The 19,386-nt window shown below is 39.1% G+C and overlaps 1 protein-coding gene across 1 annotated transcript in view; it reads left to right on the top strand.

Moving 5' to 3' along the window:
* The window catches only part of LOC139938036 (peripheral-type benzodiazepine receptor-associated protein 1-like), a 236,645-nt gene extending 217,616 nt beyond the window's left edge, over window positions 1–19,029 (top strand). Inside the window, exons 28-35 of the mRNA XM_071933389.1 lie at window positions 1,727–1,918; window positions 3,217–3,426; window positions 4,747–4,948; window positions 5,478–5,929; window positions 6,793–7,009; window positions 9,197–9,387; window positions 9,775–10,005; window positions 13,461–19,029. Coding sequence (XP_071789490.1) covers window positions 1,727–1,918; window positions 3,217–3,426; window positions 4,747–4,948; window positions 5,478–5,929; window positions 6,793–7,009; window positions 9,197–9,387; window positions 9,775–10,005; window positions 13,461–13,655 — 1,890 coding nt within the window. The 3' untranslated portion in view covers window positions 13,656–19,029. The remainder of the gene's footprint in view (window positions 1–1,726; window positions 1,919–3,216; window positions 3,427–4,746; window positions 4,949–5,477; window positions 5,930–6,792; window positions 7,010–9,196; window positions 9,388–9,774; window positions 10,006–13,460) is intronic.
* Window positions 19,030–19,386: the final 357 nt, after the last annotated feature.

A 19,386-nucleotide genomic window follows, 5' to 3' on the forward strand; every position in this document is an offset into this window, starting at 1 on the left:
CGTACCAACAACCTTTGACATTCTAGAACAGCTATCGGGAGACGATCAGAGCATACTTCTGAAGACAATCAGAGCATACTGACTGATACCTTGAATGGACCGTTCCGGCTTTCCACTAAGCTCCACCCACCGCGCACGTGAGCAAGACACGTGTACAAGCACTTCCAAATACGTGCCATTTATACGTGCACGCATTACCGAGTTTGTCCGACCACAATCATTGCTGTGATTGGTCAAAATGGGTGAACGCGCACAGTTTGATTGACAGGCCCGATCGGTCCATTGTCAACCACCAGTTCTTTTCAGAACCAACACTATTTAAAAGAGATTTACCGCAGACCTCACCTAAATGTTCTCCCACCATGTAAAGTTTCATATCCTGCCTGATAATTCTTATTCCCTCTTCCTATTTGCAAGCTTTCTCCGAGGCGTAATTCCCATAGTGGATTACGACATGGTTATAGACATGGGAAATACAGGAGGAGTAGATCAGTGAGTGGTGACGAATCACCAGAATGCTGTGCTGTGCTTTTTCATCATTGAAATTTTGTGCTTTTATCACTTGTTAATGTTTCTAAGAACTTATAGATTCAATGACTAATGATTACTCTAACCCTGTATTTACTCAGCACCTCTTGTTTTGAGTGAAAGAAGTCTTTAATGTGTGAGACTATCGTTGTTTTTGAAATCATGGCTTGGGTTTTGAGCTCCGGCTTGGCTTCCTACTGCCTGTGTGAAGCCTCCTTTTTATTTATCATTAATTAATCCTGGTTGTGAATCAAAGGACTCTCAGAAAAGCAAACTTAATCACTCTACTAGCCTAGAACACAATGGAGCGAAGACAAGGAAGGAAGTTTCAGTTTGAAACTGTTGGTCTTGTACACTAGGATTGGTAGGTCAGGTCATTGTGGAAGAGTAGGGGTTAACTCCGGTGTTTCTGGTTCAGATCCAAAGCACCCTTTGGTTCAAAGGTTCCTCGGGCTCGCAAGCTACAGTGACTAAGTTCACTTATGAGGCATCCTTGGTTTCATTCCCGGAAATATATCGGACTAGTTATAGTCAAATTTGTTTCATTTTATATAAACGTCAAAACTGGCAGATGGCTTTTAAAGGGATGTACTACATTAAAAAAAAACACCCAGCAATTAAGTAAAATTTTAAAAAGGGCCATTCATGTCTCAAGGTGTTCATATTCTAACCATGCACATTGTACACAATGCTTGTCACTATCTACTTCATTTGTTTGAAAAAAATTTAAGCATTTGAGCACAGCACATTTTTCATTGTCAGATGCTGTGACATAGCATTTAAGATTCTAGGTCAATTGGCCATTTTGACCCAACAAATTTAATTTCAATTAGCTAAATTTGATCAAAATGGCAATTTTTTTGTATAGATTCATGAAAGAAAAATTTGAAAAACATGCCAGCAAAATGCAAAAAACATGCCAGCTAAATGCAAAATAAGTTGTTGTTGACATCTTGACATTGTCTCCCATACATCAGCCTCAAACGATTTTTGCATTTTTGCCAAATTTGTGTCTGTTCATTCTTGTTGAACTGACATATGTTAGTCTTATTTTTTAATTTTTTTTAAATTTATTTATTTATTTTTTTTTTTTGGGGGGGGGCTTGCAATCATGCAATCACTGTGTGATAATCAGAGTGCATTTAAACAGAAACGTTAAGGCAAGCACTTCAACAGGATTGTTGATAATTTATTGCAGCATTCACAACCATCTAATATGTACCACGGTGCTGAGGAAGAGGTAGACACTTCATCACATAGCTCCAGATCTGATGAACATGTCGCTGCTGACCGAGCAGCGACGACGACGACAACCACACACAAACCACCTGCTGCAGCTAGCAGCGGGAAGGCTGCTGAGCAAAGCGATGAGAAAGAAGATACAACAAAGGTAATCTGAGCACTCCTTATTTTCCATTCATTTATTCTTCTTCATCACACCACTCTACATTCATGATCAGGGCCCAATTTCATAAAGCTGCTTAAGCAAAAAATTCTGCTTAAGCAAAGTAATCCATGCTTAGTAAAATCAGAATACCGGCTAAGACTCCACTCAATTGTTATGCTAAGTAAACAATAGCTCAATACCAGTCACAAGCAATGTATATGGCACGAAATTTCGGCCAGTAACATGTGTAAAATAAGCAAGCTATTTTCGTGCTTAACCAAAGTTTGTGCTTAAGCAGCTCTATGAAATTGGGCCCTGGTGTGGTAGCCTGTAAAAGACGCTTCAAGTCGTGGTCCCCTCTCGTAGCACCAAGACTTGGGAATTCATTTCCGGAAGCCCGTAGACAAATACACTACATCACTCTCTTTCAGCAGAAATTTAAAACACACCTGTTCATGCTTGCTTCTCAACAATATTTAAAGGGAAGGTACACGTTTGGTAATTCTCAAAACAAATATTAACTTAAAAACTGACTTGGTAACGAGCAATGGGGAGCTGTTGATAGTATAAAACATTGTGGGAAAAAAACTCCCTCTGAAGTAATGTAGTTTTTGAGAAAGAGGTAATTTCTCAATAAAATATTAAAAGACTTCTAGCTAGAAGTCTTTTATTCCTATCTGAAAGCACACAAATTCGTCCAACAAGGGTGTTTTTTCTTTCATTATTTTCTCACAACTTCGATGACCAGTTGAGCCCAAACTTTCACAGGTTTGTTATTTTATGCTTACGATGGGATACACCAAGGGAGAACACAGCGGTGTTTGACAATTACCAAACGTGTACAGTGCCTGTAAAGGCACTGGAAACTATTTGTTATTATTAACATATTTGGTAATGAGTGATAGATAGTTGTTAATAGTATAAAACATGATTTTTTGGGTTGAACAAAGAATTGACTAGAGTGGGATTCGAACCAACGACCTCCGGATTAACGTGCCGGCGCTCTACCAACTGAGCTATCTAGCCCTATATTGGCGGTGTCCCTATTTTGTAAAAAATAAATTGATAGTATAAAACATTTTACTATTATTATGAACCTGAAAGCACACAAAGTAATGCAACAAGGGTATTTTTTCTTTCATTATTCTCTTGCATCTGCGATGACCAATTGAGTCCCAATTTTCACAGATTTGTTATTTTATTTGGGATACATCGGCGTTTTTGAATGGTTTACAGGAAAGTGCACCTTACGTGTATGCTGTACTATTATTTTTATAAAAATGTTTGCTTTCTGATTGCAGAAGGTTGATGCAAGGTTATCCAGAGATGACTACACGTCAGAAAGTGAGCGATCAGAACTATCGGACATCGCTGAGGAGGCCGAGGAGGAACTGTCTGACTTTGCCGATGGCAGCTTACCAGGATTCAGCGATAACAGCGAAACCAAGTCACTCAAGAGGAGCAGACGGAGGGAAGATGAGCAGAAGAAGAAAGTACAAGAAACACTTAAGGTGAGTGGATGAAATATCGGTGGAATGGTGTTGCCAGCCAATAGGAGGCTGTGTTATATTGAGGTTGTGAGTATGTACAAAATTACCATATGTAGGCAAAGGAGAACTGTCTAGTGGGTATTATTTCCTTTTTAGTGAAAGGCCACCTTTGGTTTTTGGAACAAAATTGTTTAAATCCTATATAAGTGTAGGTATAGACCATGTGAACCTTGTTTACAATAAGTGTGACCTTGTACATTCCTTCAGTATTCTGGCAGGCAATATACTACACTGGTCCGATGGGAAAGTTGACATTTTGTGTCATAATTTCCACATAAAAACCAAGAGTTGGTCATGTAAAAGCTGGTCAAGTTTTGAGATGTGTCCCCTTTCATCATATCAAACATTGAGAGGAATTAGACAGTGCAATCTCCATAAAGTATAAGATGTTATGTTTTCTTCCGTTGAGCTGTGTACAAATCATGCCTGCAGGAAGTCCAGGCTCTGTGGCTCTTTTGTAAACATGTGATGTCACAGGTCACATCGTCTATATACAATACGACTAACCTGTAAAAACTACCATTATGAGAGGTGGTCCCGTTTTTGAGATGTCTCAGAAAATCTGATGTGATTATTTCCACGCAGTAAGATTATTCGGTCATTTGAATACATCAGTAAAGCTTCTCAAATTAAAGAAAGTGGACACTATTGGTAATTGTCAAAGACCAGTCTTCTCACTTGGTGTATCTCAACATATGCATAAAATAATCAACCTCTGAAAATTTGTCGGAATTGCGAGATAACTATGAAAGAAAAAACACCCTTGACACACGAAGTTCCGTGCACTCAGATGCTTGATTCTGAGACCTCAAATTCTAAATCTGAGGTCTTGAAAAATCAAATTTGTGGAAAATTACTTCTTTCTCGTAAACTACGTCACTTCAGAGGGAGCCGTTTCTCACAATGTTACAACCTCTCCCCATTACTTGTTACCAAGTGAACTTTTATGCTGACAATTATTTTGAGTAATTACCAATAGTGTCCACTGCCTTTAAGTCACTTGTTTACCAGAAATATTAAAGGTGATTACCAAATGTATATATTCTCTTTGATAGTTAGTAATTGGTGTGTTATGGCTCAGCGGTTTGGTGGGACAGACTCAAGTTCCGGTTGTCGATTCATCAGCCAATGTTAATCTTATTTTGGGGGTTTGAGGGTCAAGAAATGAATTGCTAAAACTTACATAGAGTGAGAGTTTGAGTTTTTACCACCTTTGTGTAATTTATGTCCTTTGCTGCATTTGTATAGACTTTTCGGTCTGTTTTTTTTTCTGTATCAAAGTTCAATGCAAAACCAGAGATGGAGTTAGACACGGATCCAGAGTTGGAATCACTCAACCGATCCGATAAGTGTCTACCAATCCAGGTCATCCGGCAACAGTGTGACTTTGAACGAGAGACAGAGCAATCACCTCATAATCAAGTTGTAGAACCGATTCCAATCAAACAGAGCAGGAAAGAGGGTAAAACTGTACCACACATTGGTGAGTAGGATTGGCAATCTCGATCATGGAAACATCACATAGTAAGGGAATAAAAGGGTAGCATCGAGTTCTTAATCGGTCATTTAAAACCGGCAGGGTCGTTGCCGTGCGATCACGGCCGAAGGCGAGGGCATTAATCGCACGGCCACAACCCTGCAAGGTTTCAAACGGCCGATTAAGAACGAGTCATCTACTCTTTTATTCCCATTCATAAATGCCATTTCAGTAAAAAGACGTAACAAATGAGGAAACTCTGTAAAAACTTATCTGTTTCCCGACGCCTAGCTCTTACATGTGGTACTTTTTCACGAGTCAGTTTTCGAATATGTATTTGTGCGCGTAATGCATCCTCGTATCTATTGGCTCGATCGATCGATCACTCCTGCAAACTGGGGAGGTACAACAATAGAGGACAATAGGGTCCCTGGTTTAAAAATGGTGTACAAAACCGTAGATTTATAGGCAAAAATCACTAACAAAATGTTTGTTATAATCTAATCTTGTACTGTATCCCTTTGTCGTATGGCAGAAATCACGCAAGATGAAGCTCGCAAAGCTGCCAATGAAAAACGTTCTGAACCTTCTGGTCAATCGTCGCTCCATCAACAGCAACCATCTCAGGACCTGGTCGACAGGACCAAGTCGCACTCCAACGATTCCAACGGATCATCCCACCAACAGCGTAAAAACAGTCCCGGAGACGACCGCCAGGTCGCCCTCAAACTCGCAAACTATAAAGACTATGACGCAAAGTCTAATAACGATAGACAACGAAAGCTGTCGATGGATTCCAGAACCGAGGAAACGGGAACATATGAAGAGGAGGAGGACTATTCAGTGAGTGAAGGGCCGGAGGAACTATTTGACGACAGTGTGATTCGGTTTTTTGTAGCGTTATATGATTACGACCCGACGGCTATGTCTCCTAATGATGATGCAGCTGATGAAGAATTGACATTTAAGGAGGGAGACATAATCAAGGTTGGTGGATAACTTTTGAACCTTTTTTTTTTTTTTTTGTAAGTTGCCAGACACACAAGGCCTTGAGGCCATGTCGTGGGCTATAATGTTATTTGCAGGGGCTGTCGCAACCTACTCCTAGGGCTGAAACAGGGTTAACCCCTTTACAGTCCATACGGATATAGGCTTGGGTATCATCTATCAGGAGCCTGGCTGGTAGAGCAGAAACCACTATCTCCCCAACTGAGCTTAGCTTTTGAGAGTACATGTAGAGCTGACCTTTACAAACTGAAATTAAGTCATTTTTTTACTTTAAAGACACTGGAAACTATTGGTAATTGTCAAAGAGTAGTCTTCTTACTTGGTGTATCTCAACATGACAAACCTAGGAAAATTTGGGCTCAATTGGTCGTCGAAGTTGCGAGATAATAATGAAAGAAAAACACTCTTGTCACACAAAGTTGTGTGCTTTTTCAGATGCTTGATTTCAAGACCTCAAAATCTAATTCTAAGGTCTCAAAATCAAATTTATGGAAAATTAGTTCTTTCTTGAAAACTACGTTACTTCAGAGGAAGCTGTTTCTCACAAAGTTTTATACTAATAACCGCTCTCCATTACTCCTTACCAAGTAAGGTTTTATACTATTATAATTATTTTGAGTAATAACCAATACAATGCCTTTAATAGGAAAGCTTGAATTTAACATAGACTCTTTTTGAGACCTTGACTTGGGCTTAAACTTCAGCTTACGAAACCACAGTTAATTGAGAGAAAGTGCACTTTTACTACCGGGCTTCAAACAGGCGAACAGACATTCAAATCTTATTTCCCCCCAAAAAGAATGTGTTGCAACCTTATATTGCTATGACTGTCTTGTCCACAGGTATTCGGTGATAAAGATGCAGATGGTTTTTTCATGGGTGAGCTTAACAGCCAGCGAGGTTTTGTTCCATACAATATGGTCGAGGAGGTAGATGGTCCGGAACAAACACCGTTAAACCCACCAAAGAGACCGAGTACCACAGGGACATCAATGCTGAGTGATTCACCAGATAGAGTTGGATATAGCAGCAGTTTGAACACAACAGCCAGCAGTCCAGGTTAGTATTTTGTTTCCTTTACTCTGGTTGTAAAGTTAAGGACTCCTAGAAAAGTGAACTTCGCTACTAGTCAAGAACCCAAGCTGAGAGAAGACCAGGAAATAAGTTTCAGTTTTAGATGTGGGAGGAAAATCCCAGATAATTTCTTTATTCTGGCTGTAAAGCTAAGGACTCCCAGAAAAGTGAACTTCGTTACTAGTCAAGAACTCAAGTTGAGAGAAGACCAGGAAATAAATTTCAGTTTTTAGATGTGGGAGGAATATCCCAGATAATTTCTTTATTCTGGCTGTAAAGCTAAGGACTCCCAGAAAAGTGAACTTCGTTACTAGTCAAGAACTCAAGTTGAGAGAAGACCAGGAAATAAATTTCAGTTTTTAGATGTGGGAGGAATATCCCAGATAATTTCTTTATTCTGGCTGTAAAGCTAAGGACTCCCAGAAAAGTGAACTTCGTTACTAGTCAAGAACTCAAGTTGAGAGAAGACCAGGAAATAAATTTCAGTTTTTAGATGTGGGAGGAATATCCCAGATAATTTCTTTATTCTGGCTGTAAAGCTAAGGACTCCCAGAAAAGTGAACTTCGTTACTAGTCAAGAACTCAAGTTGAGAGAAGACCAGGAAATAAGTTTCAGTTTTTAGATGTGGGAGGAATATCCCAGATAATTTCTTTATTCTGGCTGTAAAGCTAAGGACTCCCAGAAAAGTGAACTTCGTTACTAGTCAAGAACTCAAGTTGAGAGAAGACCAGGAAATAAGTTTCAGTTTTTAGATGTGGGAGGAATATCCCAGATAATTTCTTTATTCTGGCTGTAAAGCTAAGGACTCCCAGAAAAGTGAACTTCGTTACTAGTCAAGAACTCAAGTTGAGAGAAGACCAGGAAATAAGTTTCAGTTTTTAGATGTGGGAGGAATATCCCAGATAATTTCTTTATTCTGGCTGTAAAGCTAAGGACTCCCAGAAAAGTGAACTTCGTTACTAGTCAAGAACTCAAGTTGAGAGAAGACCAGGAAATAAGTTTCAGTTTTTAGATGTGGGAGGAATATCCCAGATAATTTCTTTATTCTGGCTGTAAAGCTAAGGACTCCCAGAAAAGTGAACTTCGTTACTAGTCAAGAACTCAAGTTGAGAGAAGACCAGGAAATAAGTTTCAGTTTTTAGATGTGGGAGGAATATCCCAGATAATTACTACAGGAAAAAAAAAATACCATTACGCCAACCTGACCACCCTGGGAGAATGTGCTCATTTTCAACAGAGTCTCAAATCAAATATTTGTTAGAACTATTGTGGTTATGTTTTAATTTAAAAAAAATGATGGGCATTCATTTTGTGTTTTTAATTATTGTATCAATACACTATTGATATCCCTGCTCATTGGTCCTAAATATTTCTTAAAAACCATCTTAAAAACTTCTCTCAAACAAGGTTGGCTCAGTGGTTTCTTTTCCCTTGTAATCAATAGTCCGTGTTTCACTCTTTCACTTTCCAAAAGCGCTTTGAGACTTCATTGTAATTTTGCACTATATGAAAAAAAATTATTATTGTTATTACCTTCCGCCTCTGTGGACCCGGGTTCGAGTCCCACCTCAGTTCTGAAGCCTTGCATGTGGATTGGGTCTTCAGTCCATTTCTGAATGTGTTTTCCTAATGAAGGTTTTCCTCCTACGGAGGTTCTTGTTTCATCTTGTTATTGCACTAATCATAATGCTGTTGGATTTGTAATCAAGTAAAATCAAAACGAATTGAGCAGGAACATTCAGAACAGGTAGCCAAATTGGCGCGCAGGTTGCTTATTATTCACATCAACATTCTCTACCCTCACAGATACCACTTGAGTGTGTTGAGAAGCAATTACACACGAGTGTCGCAGCCGGGATTTCGAACCCCAACCCAACTCCAATGATTTGGTCACCAGTGTTGTTGTAGGGTTTGTTGTCAAGTAAAATCAAAACGAATTGAGCAGGAACATTCAGAACAGGTAGCCAAATTGGTGCGCAGGTTGCATATCATTCACATCAATATTCTCTACCCTCACAGATACCACTTGAGTGTGATGAGAAGCAATTACACACAAAAGTCACAACCGGGATTCGAACACCAACCCAACTCCAACGACTCGGTCACCAGTGTTTTTGTAGGGTGTTAAAAACTTTGTTGACACAAATTCTTTTCTTTTTGTTTCTCAATAGTACATCTGTTCAGCAGCCCCATCACAAGTCTGAACGTAGGGCCCGATGCAAGACGTCAGCGAATGAGGGCGCTGTTCGACTACAACCCACAGGAGCTTTCGCCGAATCCAGATGCGGAGGCGGAGCTTTCCTTTCGTCAGGGTGAACTCATCATGGTCTATGGGGAAATGGACAATGATGGATTCTATGTGGTGAGTTAGCATGCCTGAATTGACTTCATTAATGTCGCAGTACAATTGGGGAAATATGAATGGCAAGTAGTAAGTTCTGGCATGTATTAGCAAAAAGTAAAAGCATCATCTTCCAAGAAAAAGCATTTAGTAACAGCATCTTCTAGATTCCATATTCCTCATCTAGAATAGCTTACTTTCATATTCAGCATAAATATATTCAAATGAGCAATTTGTGTGGGTTCGAATCTCAACTGTGTTTGTTGGGTTTATGCAAGATGCTTTTTTATAATTGCTTCTCTTTTCCTAGGGATATAAATTGGTACCTGCGATAAGTCGCCCGTAAGGGCATGCTAAACTACACTTTTTTAATAACAAGTTATTATTTTTATTATTTTTTATCATCAGGGTGAACTCCATGGCGAGAGGGGTCTGGTGCCGTCAAACTTCCTAGAAGTTGCAGTTGAAACGCCTCGACCCGAGTCCGTACCCAGTCCACAGCAGTATAGTAGCCCTGCCCACCAGCCATATAGCCCCTCCCATCAATCTTTCAGCCACTCCCCCGGGCGTGACAGTAGAGGAAGCCGGGGTAGTAGAGGGAGCTATTCATCGGTCCGATCAGACGATAGACAAACACAGGTAAGGGTAGGATAGGAATTGTTTCACTTCACATATATGGGTCTATTCATGGTAAAGATATTCAAGAATTTATTGAAAGAGATCAAGAAAATAACCTGGTGCTATTTATGAGAACGCTCGACAGGGAATAAACAAATCCTCGTGTATTTTATAAGAACGCTTGACAAAATCAAATTCGTGGAAAATTACATCTTTCTCTAAAACTATGGCACTTCAGAGGGAGCCGTTTCTCACAATGTTTTATACTATCAACCTCTCCCCATTACTCATCACCAAGTGAGGTTTTATGCCAATAATTATTTTGAGTAATTACCAATAGTGTCCACTGCCTTTAACACCGCTGTGACATGGTTCACAAATGTACCCACCTCTTTTTCCTTGCAATGTGACTGCAAGATGGTAGACATTTACACAGGGGGGGCTGGATACAGTAGTACCGGGAGTCGCTGATCATAACACTGACTGATGGTGGTGGAGGAAATTAATGACATTCTTAAAAGTTTCTGTTGCTTGAAGAAGCACAAATTCATCGTAGTGTATTTCTTCTCATTCATATGTTCTCGATCTTAGCCCCATGTAGCATTTTTTCCTCTGTGCTGTTCTAGATATGAGGGTCCGTTTCCGGGATAGATTTTAAGAGTTCCATGATTCAAATCTTGCCTGTGAGAAGCCAGATTAGTCGCTCCTATTTCAATAAGATTTTAATAATGGAGCTTTGAAACTTTTCTCCCCCAGAAACAGACCCTCGTACGCTCGTATGCTGTGTGTATTTATAAGTGGAAGGCCTTCTTGGCCTGTGAGATTACATTTTAATATTGATATATTGAAGGCCGTGAAGCTTTGAGAGACAAACACAATGTTTGATTTATTATGGTACCGAATTACCATAGAAGTGAAACAACCAAACATGGGATGAGAGACAAATAAAATGGTCCTCAAAAGTCACACCAGAGTGTCAGGGGTCTGGGGTCTTGGGTTCAAATCCCAATGATGGGTTATCCTATGTTTGGTTATTTTCGAGAGAAAGGCCATTTTTAATTGGCAAAGCCTAAGGCCGTGTCCGAAAGGGCGACTTCGGCTACAGCTGCGGCTAGATCACGCGCGTCTGCCTATTCTTCAACACTGGTAGACGCGCTGATCTAGACGTAGCTGTAGCCTAAGTCTTTGAGAAAGTTTTGATTGGGCACCATAAACAAAACAATGCCATCCACAATGAGCGTGTTGACATTCCACAATAAGCATGTTGACATGCCACACCAATGTAGTTGAGACATCATCGGCTGTATTCCTTTTTTATTTCTGTTGTCTTTCATTCATGCACGTTCTGCATGTTTCATCCATTGCTATGTCCTTTTTGTTTTGCATTTTTAATTTGTTATTGCCTTCACACCGCTTTCATTGTCATCATGGCGATGTAGTCACCAAGGAGAAGTAGTGGGTAAGATGGAGGGATTTTGCTTAGTGTTGTTTTCCCCGGTTACCAGCCAAACTTTCACATCATATGTGCATATATGCTGACTGGTATTCAGAAATCTCTGCTTTCAGCTTTCATATAAAATAAGCTGACATTTTATTTTATAGCATTGTAACAAAACTATATAATTATGTGACTTGATTCAATCAGGTAAGCGAAATATGTAAGCAAATTATCAAGCTTAAGGAATGTTATTATTAAGCTTTAAGCAGGAAAAGAAACTTAGCACAACATTTTGTATGTTTTGGAACCCTTCTTCCTATTTAGTGGAAACATTTTTAAAATCTGTTTTAACAACAATTTAAAAAATCTCTTTGCTGGACTCAGATACCAGAAGAGGAAAATATTCGAGCCCTTAAAAATAATTAAATTCGACTTGCAAATTATGGGAAGAAAAATATATCTTCAATCCAAAGCTAAAATTAATGTTTTCCTTTGATTCAAGTTTTAAAAAGGAATTTTGCTACCGATTGGTTGGAGGAGGTCACATGTCCCAGCTAATCACTTGCTTTAAAACAACTAAATCTGCCATATTAATCAAGCCCTGATTTTATTAAATCGTCCAATTGTCTTCTGTTTTAAACCAGTTGGTTTATTTGCATTGGGTTTTAATTTTATTTTGCTGTGTTTTTAAACTCCATTTTTTTAAAAAGTGTTTTTGTTACTAACAGTTGGAGAATGTGAAAACCATTTGTGAACAATATTGTTTGTGAATGTGGCAAAGATCTACTCTCAGTATTCACTGAAAATATTCAAAACATTCAGCATTTTCCTTGTGTCTAAAAGCAGCCATATATTTACAAAAAACCTATGAAATTATTGCAACAATATTTGGGTGCATCCGAACTTGAGCAAGCTGTTTACTTAGATTTATTGGCGCATCAATTTATTAGTTTCATGCTGTACTCATTTTAATGCCACTATGCTCAACTCGCATGAAAAGTTACAAGTTTGCCCACTTGCCGACTGGCACCCCCAACATAGGGCTACATAGCTCAGTTGGTTAGGTGCTGGCAAGTTCATCTAGAGGTAGTTGTTTTAAAAACTTGCTCTACTTCTTATTTGTTCAACCCCAAAACAAGTTTGCCCTGTGATAACTTTACACAACAAGCTTCCAAGCTTATATTCTGCCAAGCTCACTAACCAATGCTTTCAGATTTAGCAACAATCATTGCTTTTTGGGGTTTGTGCTTGTGGACTGCGGCAGCCATTGAACATTTTACATTTTGCTGCTTGCTACAAGGTGCTTTGGGTTTGATCACTGATTTTTTTCTTAAGTGAATGTTTTAGTCAAGTTTGAGTTGCGATTTTGTAACTTGAAAATATTGAAGTGCAGACTAGTGTTGATAGCTTGAACCAACGTCACACGTGGCTACTGTCTGCCACACTCGCCATTTTGGGCGTCAAACTGTATGTCAAACTGTTGTGAAATGCTGTGTGTGTCACATAACGTGCACAATATTCTATGAAAAGAAATCCAAGTAGTAAAAATTTCCCATTGACAAAATTCTCAATCAAGAAATCCCACCGAGATCCCGTTTGTGCGTTTAATATCCTGCTGGGAATTCCGGTTCTTCGTAATACCAAAAAGAGGGATTCCGGTAAAAAAAAAATATAGGGGATACCACTGGGATCTGGGATTTCGGTGGCATCCAAGCAGACTCCCTGTTTCATTTTCCATGGGGTGCTGTACAATCCATAATATAACACACAGGGACCTTGACTCCTACAATGGCACAACCAAGACTTTAGTGATGATGACGTCAGTTGAGTTGGGTCACTAAAGATGGTTTGTATTTTAGGAAACAAATAAAAGTGGTGTCTGTGAGTTACACGTGTGGTTTCTTGAAGTGAAGCAAAAGTTTTATCTCAGAAAAAGATAATTTAAAACGTTTTTTTTTTTAAATAGTTTTGTTCCCAGTTTCGTCACATAGATATTTAAAAAGCAGTGTAGCGAACATCCGTTTTTTTGTTTCCTTAGCTCCAGACAAGACATCAGGAAAACGGAGAGGCACTGGTGAAAGGTCGCGATGTAAGGTCAAACTCAGATGCAGCTGACCAATCAGGGGACAGCATGGGTACGCCAGAGCACATAAAGAAGAAGAAGGGACTACTCTCTAAGGGGAAGGCGCTCTTTAAGAAACTTGGTGGGGACAGCAAGCAGAAACATAAATGAACATCAAATGACCCTTCTGGAGGGACCACTGTTATCTTCAATTTGCTATCAGAAAGTGTTGCTTTCAAACCAGTTTACTAAGTTACAAATGACATATAATAATCCACATGGAAACTGAGTGATTAACTGCGATCAGGGGCCCATTAGCTCAGTTGGTAGAGCGCCGGTACATTAATCCACAGGTTTGAATCCCAATCTTGTATTTTTTTAAAATTTTGTTCAAACTAAAATGTATTTATGACCAGGTTAAAATCTGTCCTTTCACCTTGGGTTATTATGGTTTTATGTAAATTTAAACTTTCACCTTGAGTGTAATATGCATTCCAATCCAATTTGGGGCCAGTCACTTTCGATGGTCTCTAGGGCCCTTTTTTCGAAACCTCGGCTTTGGATTTGGCTTCAGGCTCTGTTCTCTCGTCTGAAGCCCTGAGCATGTACTCAGTCTCATAGCATGCGCAATTGTCAAAACAACCACTACAATCCCGGCCAAAATGTTTGGGCCACCCATTCCTTATGTTTTATAAAACCATTCCCTGTCCACTTCCCACTGACAGTAAACATTGACTACCGCCCCCCCTCCCCCTCTCAATGTTGACTGTAACGCATACCGGCAAATGGAACCACCACAACATTGAAAGGGGGCAGGGGACCCATCGAGATATGGCAGGGATTGTAGCCCAAGCCAAATCTGGAGTCGAAGCGGTGGTTTCCAAAAGGGCCTATGTTTCATTCCAAAAAGAGATATTAAGTACAGTAATAACAATACACTTTTAAAGGATAAACGGGGTCTTTTTTGCCTACCTGATTGTGTGGTAGAGGTTTTTTTTGGTTGCCTTCAAGCCTTTATTAAGTTAAATACAGTAGCTTTGGATAGGAGAAAAACAAGTTTGCCACAGCATTTCAAAGGTCAGTAGTGTAAGAAACAAATGTGATTAATTATTTGTTTCTCTTTTTAAGCTTTTTGGTCCCTTCAGTATTTCAAAAGGTGCTTATATGAGTGTGTATATATAGAAATGATTTAACATTGTTATTTATTCAGTTGTCAACATTTCTTTTCTTTTATAATTGTTACCACTGAGTTTTGTTTGTTTGTGTTGACGTCATATGACAGGAGTGGTAATGTCCATTTATTTATGTAAATTGTCCATTGTTTCCCATTTCGAATATTTAACAGTTTGTAAATATTCATAAGCATTGTATATAATATTATTAAGAATTATAACAAATGGACCATAATATCCCATTCTTGTAACATTCCATGCAACTTTGCTATTGATTTGTTGGTGAAGTTTTTTAATTATCAATTCAAAAATTATTCCTCAATCAATGTACAACAATTAACCCAAATATTAAACAACATTAATCTTTTGATTTCTCAATTGACAATCGTGGTCATGTGACAGGGTGCAGAATATTGGATTCTCAGTCTTTATTACTACTCTCTATAATAAATTTTACCCATTTTTTTTTCATTTTACTTTTGGCTCTTGTTGTCTGGGTTGCTTTTTTTGCTCTACCTTTTTTTTGTAGAAGTTTGGGGCAGAGAATTTTAAAGTCTTTGGCTTGGATTTGGGCTTGGCTTAGGGGCTTTAGGCCTTGGGCTTGGCTTGGGGGCTTTAGCCCTTGGGCTTGGCTTGGTTGGGGGCTTTATGCCTTGGGCTTAGCTTGGGGGCTTTAGGGCTTGGCTTGGGGCTTTAAGCCTATGGCTTGGCTTGGGGGCTTTATGCCTTGGGCTTGGCTTGGGGGCTTTAGGCCTTGGGCTTGGCTTGGTTAGGGGCTTTATGCCTTGGGCTTGGCTTGGGGCCTTGGGTTTAGGCCTTGGTCCTTCAGTTCTGCCCTCAGCTTGGCCTCCAGCTTGGGCTTGGGGTTTGCATTGAGCTCTATCAGTTTTTCAGAACACTTGCATTTTGTTGGCAGGGCTTAAACACAGCAGATGGAGCCAAGCCTGCATGTGAAATGCCAGAACCCAACTTGAAAACTGTTCAAACAAACAAGTAGAATCAACTTGGGTACATCCCAAATTGGGCATGTTCTAAGTCGGGCATGTTCCATCTGTAGTTCAATACTGAAGCCTTTGCTGGGATAGGTGAAGACCTTAGTGTGTTTTTGTTTTACCAAACAAGATGTTATCAATGGAACTCCAAGTAGGGTTTGGTTTTTGCACGCTGGGAACACATTACTGAAAATTTGTGTTTCACATTGCATACACAGGGTCTTTGAGTTAAAATTATGTTCTCATTTAAGGGATGGTACAACTGCCTGTCAACATGAAAGTCAAGTTACACACGAGTCATTCCTATTTTTTTAATCTTAGTGGAGATTTTGTTGTTTGTTTTCCCCTGAACTTATTATCCTCCCAACTCTCTGTTCACATTACTCTAGCTCGAAATAGCCCTGGGGTATAGCGGTCTGCCTTTTCACACTATGATTGCTTTTCCCCAGGTCTACCCCCTGTTTGCCTCGCGTTTACCCCAGGGAATAGCCACCCCTGCTCTGGAGTAGGGGTAAGCGGTAAAACCCTGGGGTTTTCTTGAAACGGCAACCGGAACACAGTGGAATAGTGGGTGCGTTCAATAAGCTTCCCTGGGTCGACCATGAAGTGCTCTCGCGTGAGCCCCTGACAAGAGTTATGGGACGATCACACTCGCCCTCTCGTGGTGACGGCAAGCACCTCAGGTCACCCCCAAGTGACTCACTCAACAAGCAGGGCACTGGGGGCTGACCCGGGTGAGCCCCGTCAAAGCTCTTTGAACGTACCGGTGCAGACCGGGGTCGACCCATAAAATGCTGATGTTGTACCGTCCCTTGAGGGAAGTGTTGTATAAATATTTATTTCATGTCTTCCATTTGAGCTTTCAAATGCAGTAAGCGTATAAATAGTCAAAAAATATCTACCTTATTTTTTCATGATTGTGTGTATGTGTATGTAGAAAATTTATAGGTTATATTTACTTTTTAGAAAAAGTTTAAAATTCTGTGTTAATCAGGCTTGTTTGCGCTGAGTTTCTCAAAATATTATGCGAGTTATTATATGAACCGAAATGAATGGTTTTAGTATCATTAATGTTTGCATTTTTTTATGGCCGATAAATTATTGTATCTTCTATACATTTGTTGTTAGTCCAAAAGATAAAACAAGGAAGGTAGTCATAGCACTTAAAGACAACTGCATTTTAAAAAAATGCATGAACTTTCGTTCCAAGAACTAATTCATGCAGCTTTTTTTGTTATTAGTTAGTCTTTTACATGCTACCACTACCTTTCTTGTTTTATCTATCAGACTAACACTGCTATTCAGTTTTAAACATAGTCCAATATGTATAGGGTATTCATTGTACCACAACCTGTACCTAAGTTGGAAAAGTTCCACAATGGCTTGTTATTGTTTTTAAAACCATTTGAGAAATATGTGTGCTGATCATACCGTCTTTTTGAGTATTATTTGCTCTGTAAAGGCATTGGACTCTTTTGGTAAGTACTCAAAATAGTTGTTAGCATAATGGTATACAAGCAATGAAGAGCTGTTGAAAGTATTAAACATTGTAAGAAACGGCCCATCTGAAGGTAGTTTTTTGAGAAAGAGGTAATTCTCACTCAAATATTTAAAACACTTCAAGTCCTTATAGTCATCTGAAAGCACACAAATTTGTGCAAAAAGGGTGTTTTTTCGTTGTTCCTTATTCTCTTGCAACTTCGATGACCAATTAGGACAAAATTTTCATAGATTTGCTATTTATGCATATATTGAGATACACCAAGTGAGAAAACTGGTCTTTGACAATTACCAAACGTGTCCAGTGCCTTTAAAACAACTAAACTGCCTCTGCGTATTTGGTAACCCAGCTATAATAAGCTCATTAGATTTATACAAATCAACCCTTACGTTTGTTTGTTTGTTGCTAATTAAATAGTGTCTTAATATGACTTGTGTTTTGTCATATCTAGTAACTTGATAGAAATACATCATGAAGTATAATGGGGTTCTAAATGTATATATTGATGGTTTGTGTGGTAAGCTTCCATTACTCCTTACTATAAGTTTTCCAGCCCACAATGCTTCCCATGTGTATACATGTAGATATTATTCATGTGTTTTTTTGTACATAAGCTGAGACTATTATTCAAAATATTATTAAGTGTGTGTCTAGTTTTTATTATGAAAATCAAGCTTGATAAATGATAATTTTAAGAGTGTTGACCCATCCACCTGACGTCATCATCACAATTGCGCCCTTTTTGGGAGACCATCCTTGTGTGCTATATGTAGTGCACATTTTTAGGCAATGTGGCATTTATACGTTTACCATTCATCCCGTAAAAAGACATTTTAACGGAAATAGCCATTGGGCAAGCGCTAACTGTTGAATGATGTGCATGCTCTTCTAGCTAACGATCAAACTTGATCGCTAGCTAGACCATCTTGCAGACCATCCCCTAAAGTGCGCGTACCGAGTACTTGCGATAAGGTCTAGGGCAAGCGTAGACTTGATGACAAGTCGTTAGGGGCTGCCTATTTGTCTGCCTTTCATGCAACAGTCACAGTGCGATGTTATACATGCAATAGTCGTAGGTAGCGCGAGGCGACTGACCCACACACACATACTGGGATCGAGGGTGTGTGTATCGTCCCCGCAGCTACACCGCGCTGAAACTACACACCGCGCTTAACAATTACCGTCTTGACTTCAAGACTAGGGCAAGCGTGGCAGACATTTGCCTTGTGTGATGCTAGTGCAAGTAGTCTTTATCGGCAATGTTAAAGATTCTACATTCGTATTGCAGACTACCAAAAGTGCAGCTGCCAAACATCACCTTGGACCAATCAAAACACAGATGTAGAAAGCTAATACGTCACGGCATGTTTATCCAATGTTATCAATGTATCCAATGAAATCACTGGTTCTGAAAAGCAAGTTCATGTCTGAGGGTACCAGTCTAAGAAAGAGTTTGGTCAATAGCTATACAACACAATGTAATGCAAGCCTATGCCATGATTGGTGAACATGAGGTTTCATGATGGAACAAATGTTGAAAATCTTTTGAGTATTTTGTAGTCAGTACACACTATGTCCAGAGAACTAAATGTTTTTGAAAATTACTTTGAAATCTGGCCTATTTATGATCTCTTCAGAACCAATGCCTGTTATGTCCCCCACCTATGCTAGTTTCATATTTAAGTATTTTGTTGATGAGCAAAAGCAATCAGTTGATTCATCTATACATTCCTAGTGACCTTTGTTTTTGTCTGGAGTTAATTTTTGTTTTTAAAGAATCATTAGTTTCTTAAAGAATCATGATTTTCAAATGTCTTGTGGCTGCTCTTAAAATGCTATAAACTGGACTTGTTTAAACATTTTTGATAATAATAATATGGTCAAACTGAAAACACATGTGTTTTGTATAAGCTTTGTACGTTTTATGTGCTACATAAGTGTCGTTCGTTATTATTATTATTATTATTAGATTATGGATTCAATTTGTATACCATATACCTCATATGTACTTATAAAACTGCAAGTCAAACTCTTGTACCACTTTTTCAGGCAATACGTGCCAAGTAGACAAGGCTAACTCCTTGTACACCTTTTGAGGCCAAATTTGCTTAGTACACAAGGCTATATTTAGCCGTGTCAATTTTTTCAAAAAGAATTTGCCAAGTACACATGGCTTGTACACTTTTTAAGGCAAATTTGCCAAGTGCACAAGGTTAAAATAGCCTTGTACGGTTTTT

Source organism: Asterias amurensis, chromosome 6, assembly GCF_032118995.1.
Source record: "Asterias amurensis chromosome 6, ASM3211899v1".
Classification (NCBI taxonomy): Eukaryota; Metazoa; Echinodermata; class Asteroidea; order Forcipulatida; family Asteriidae; genus Asterias; species Asterias amurensis.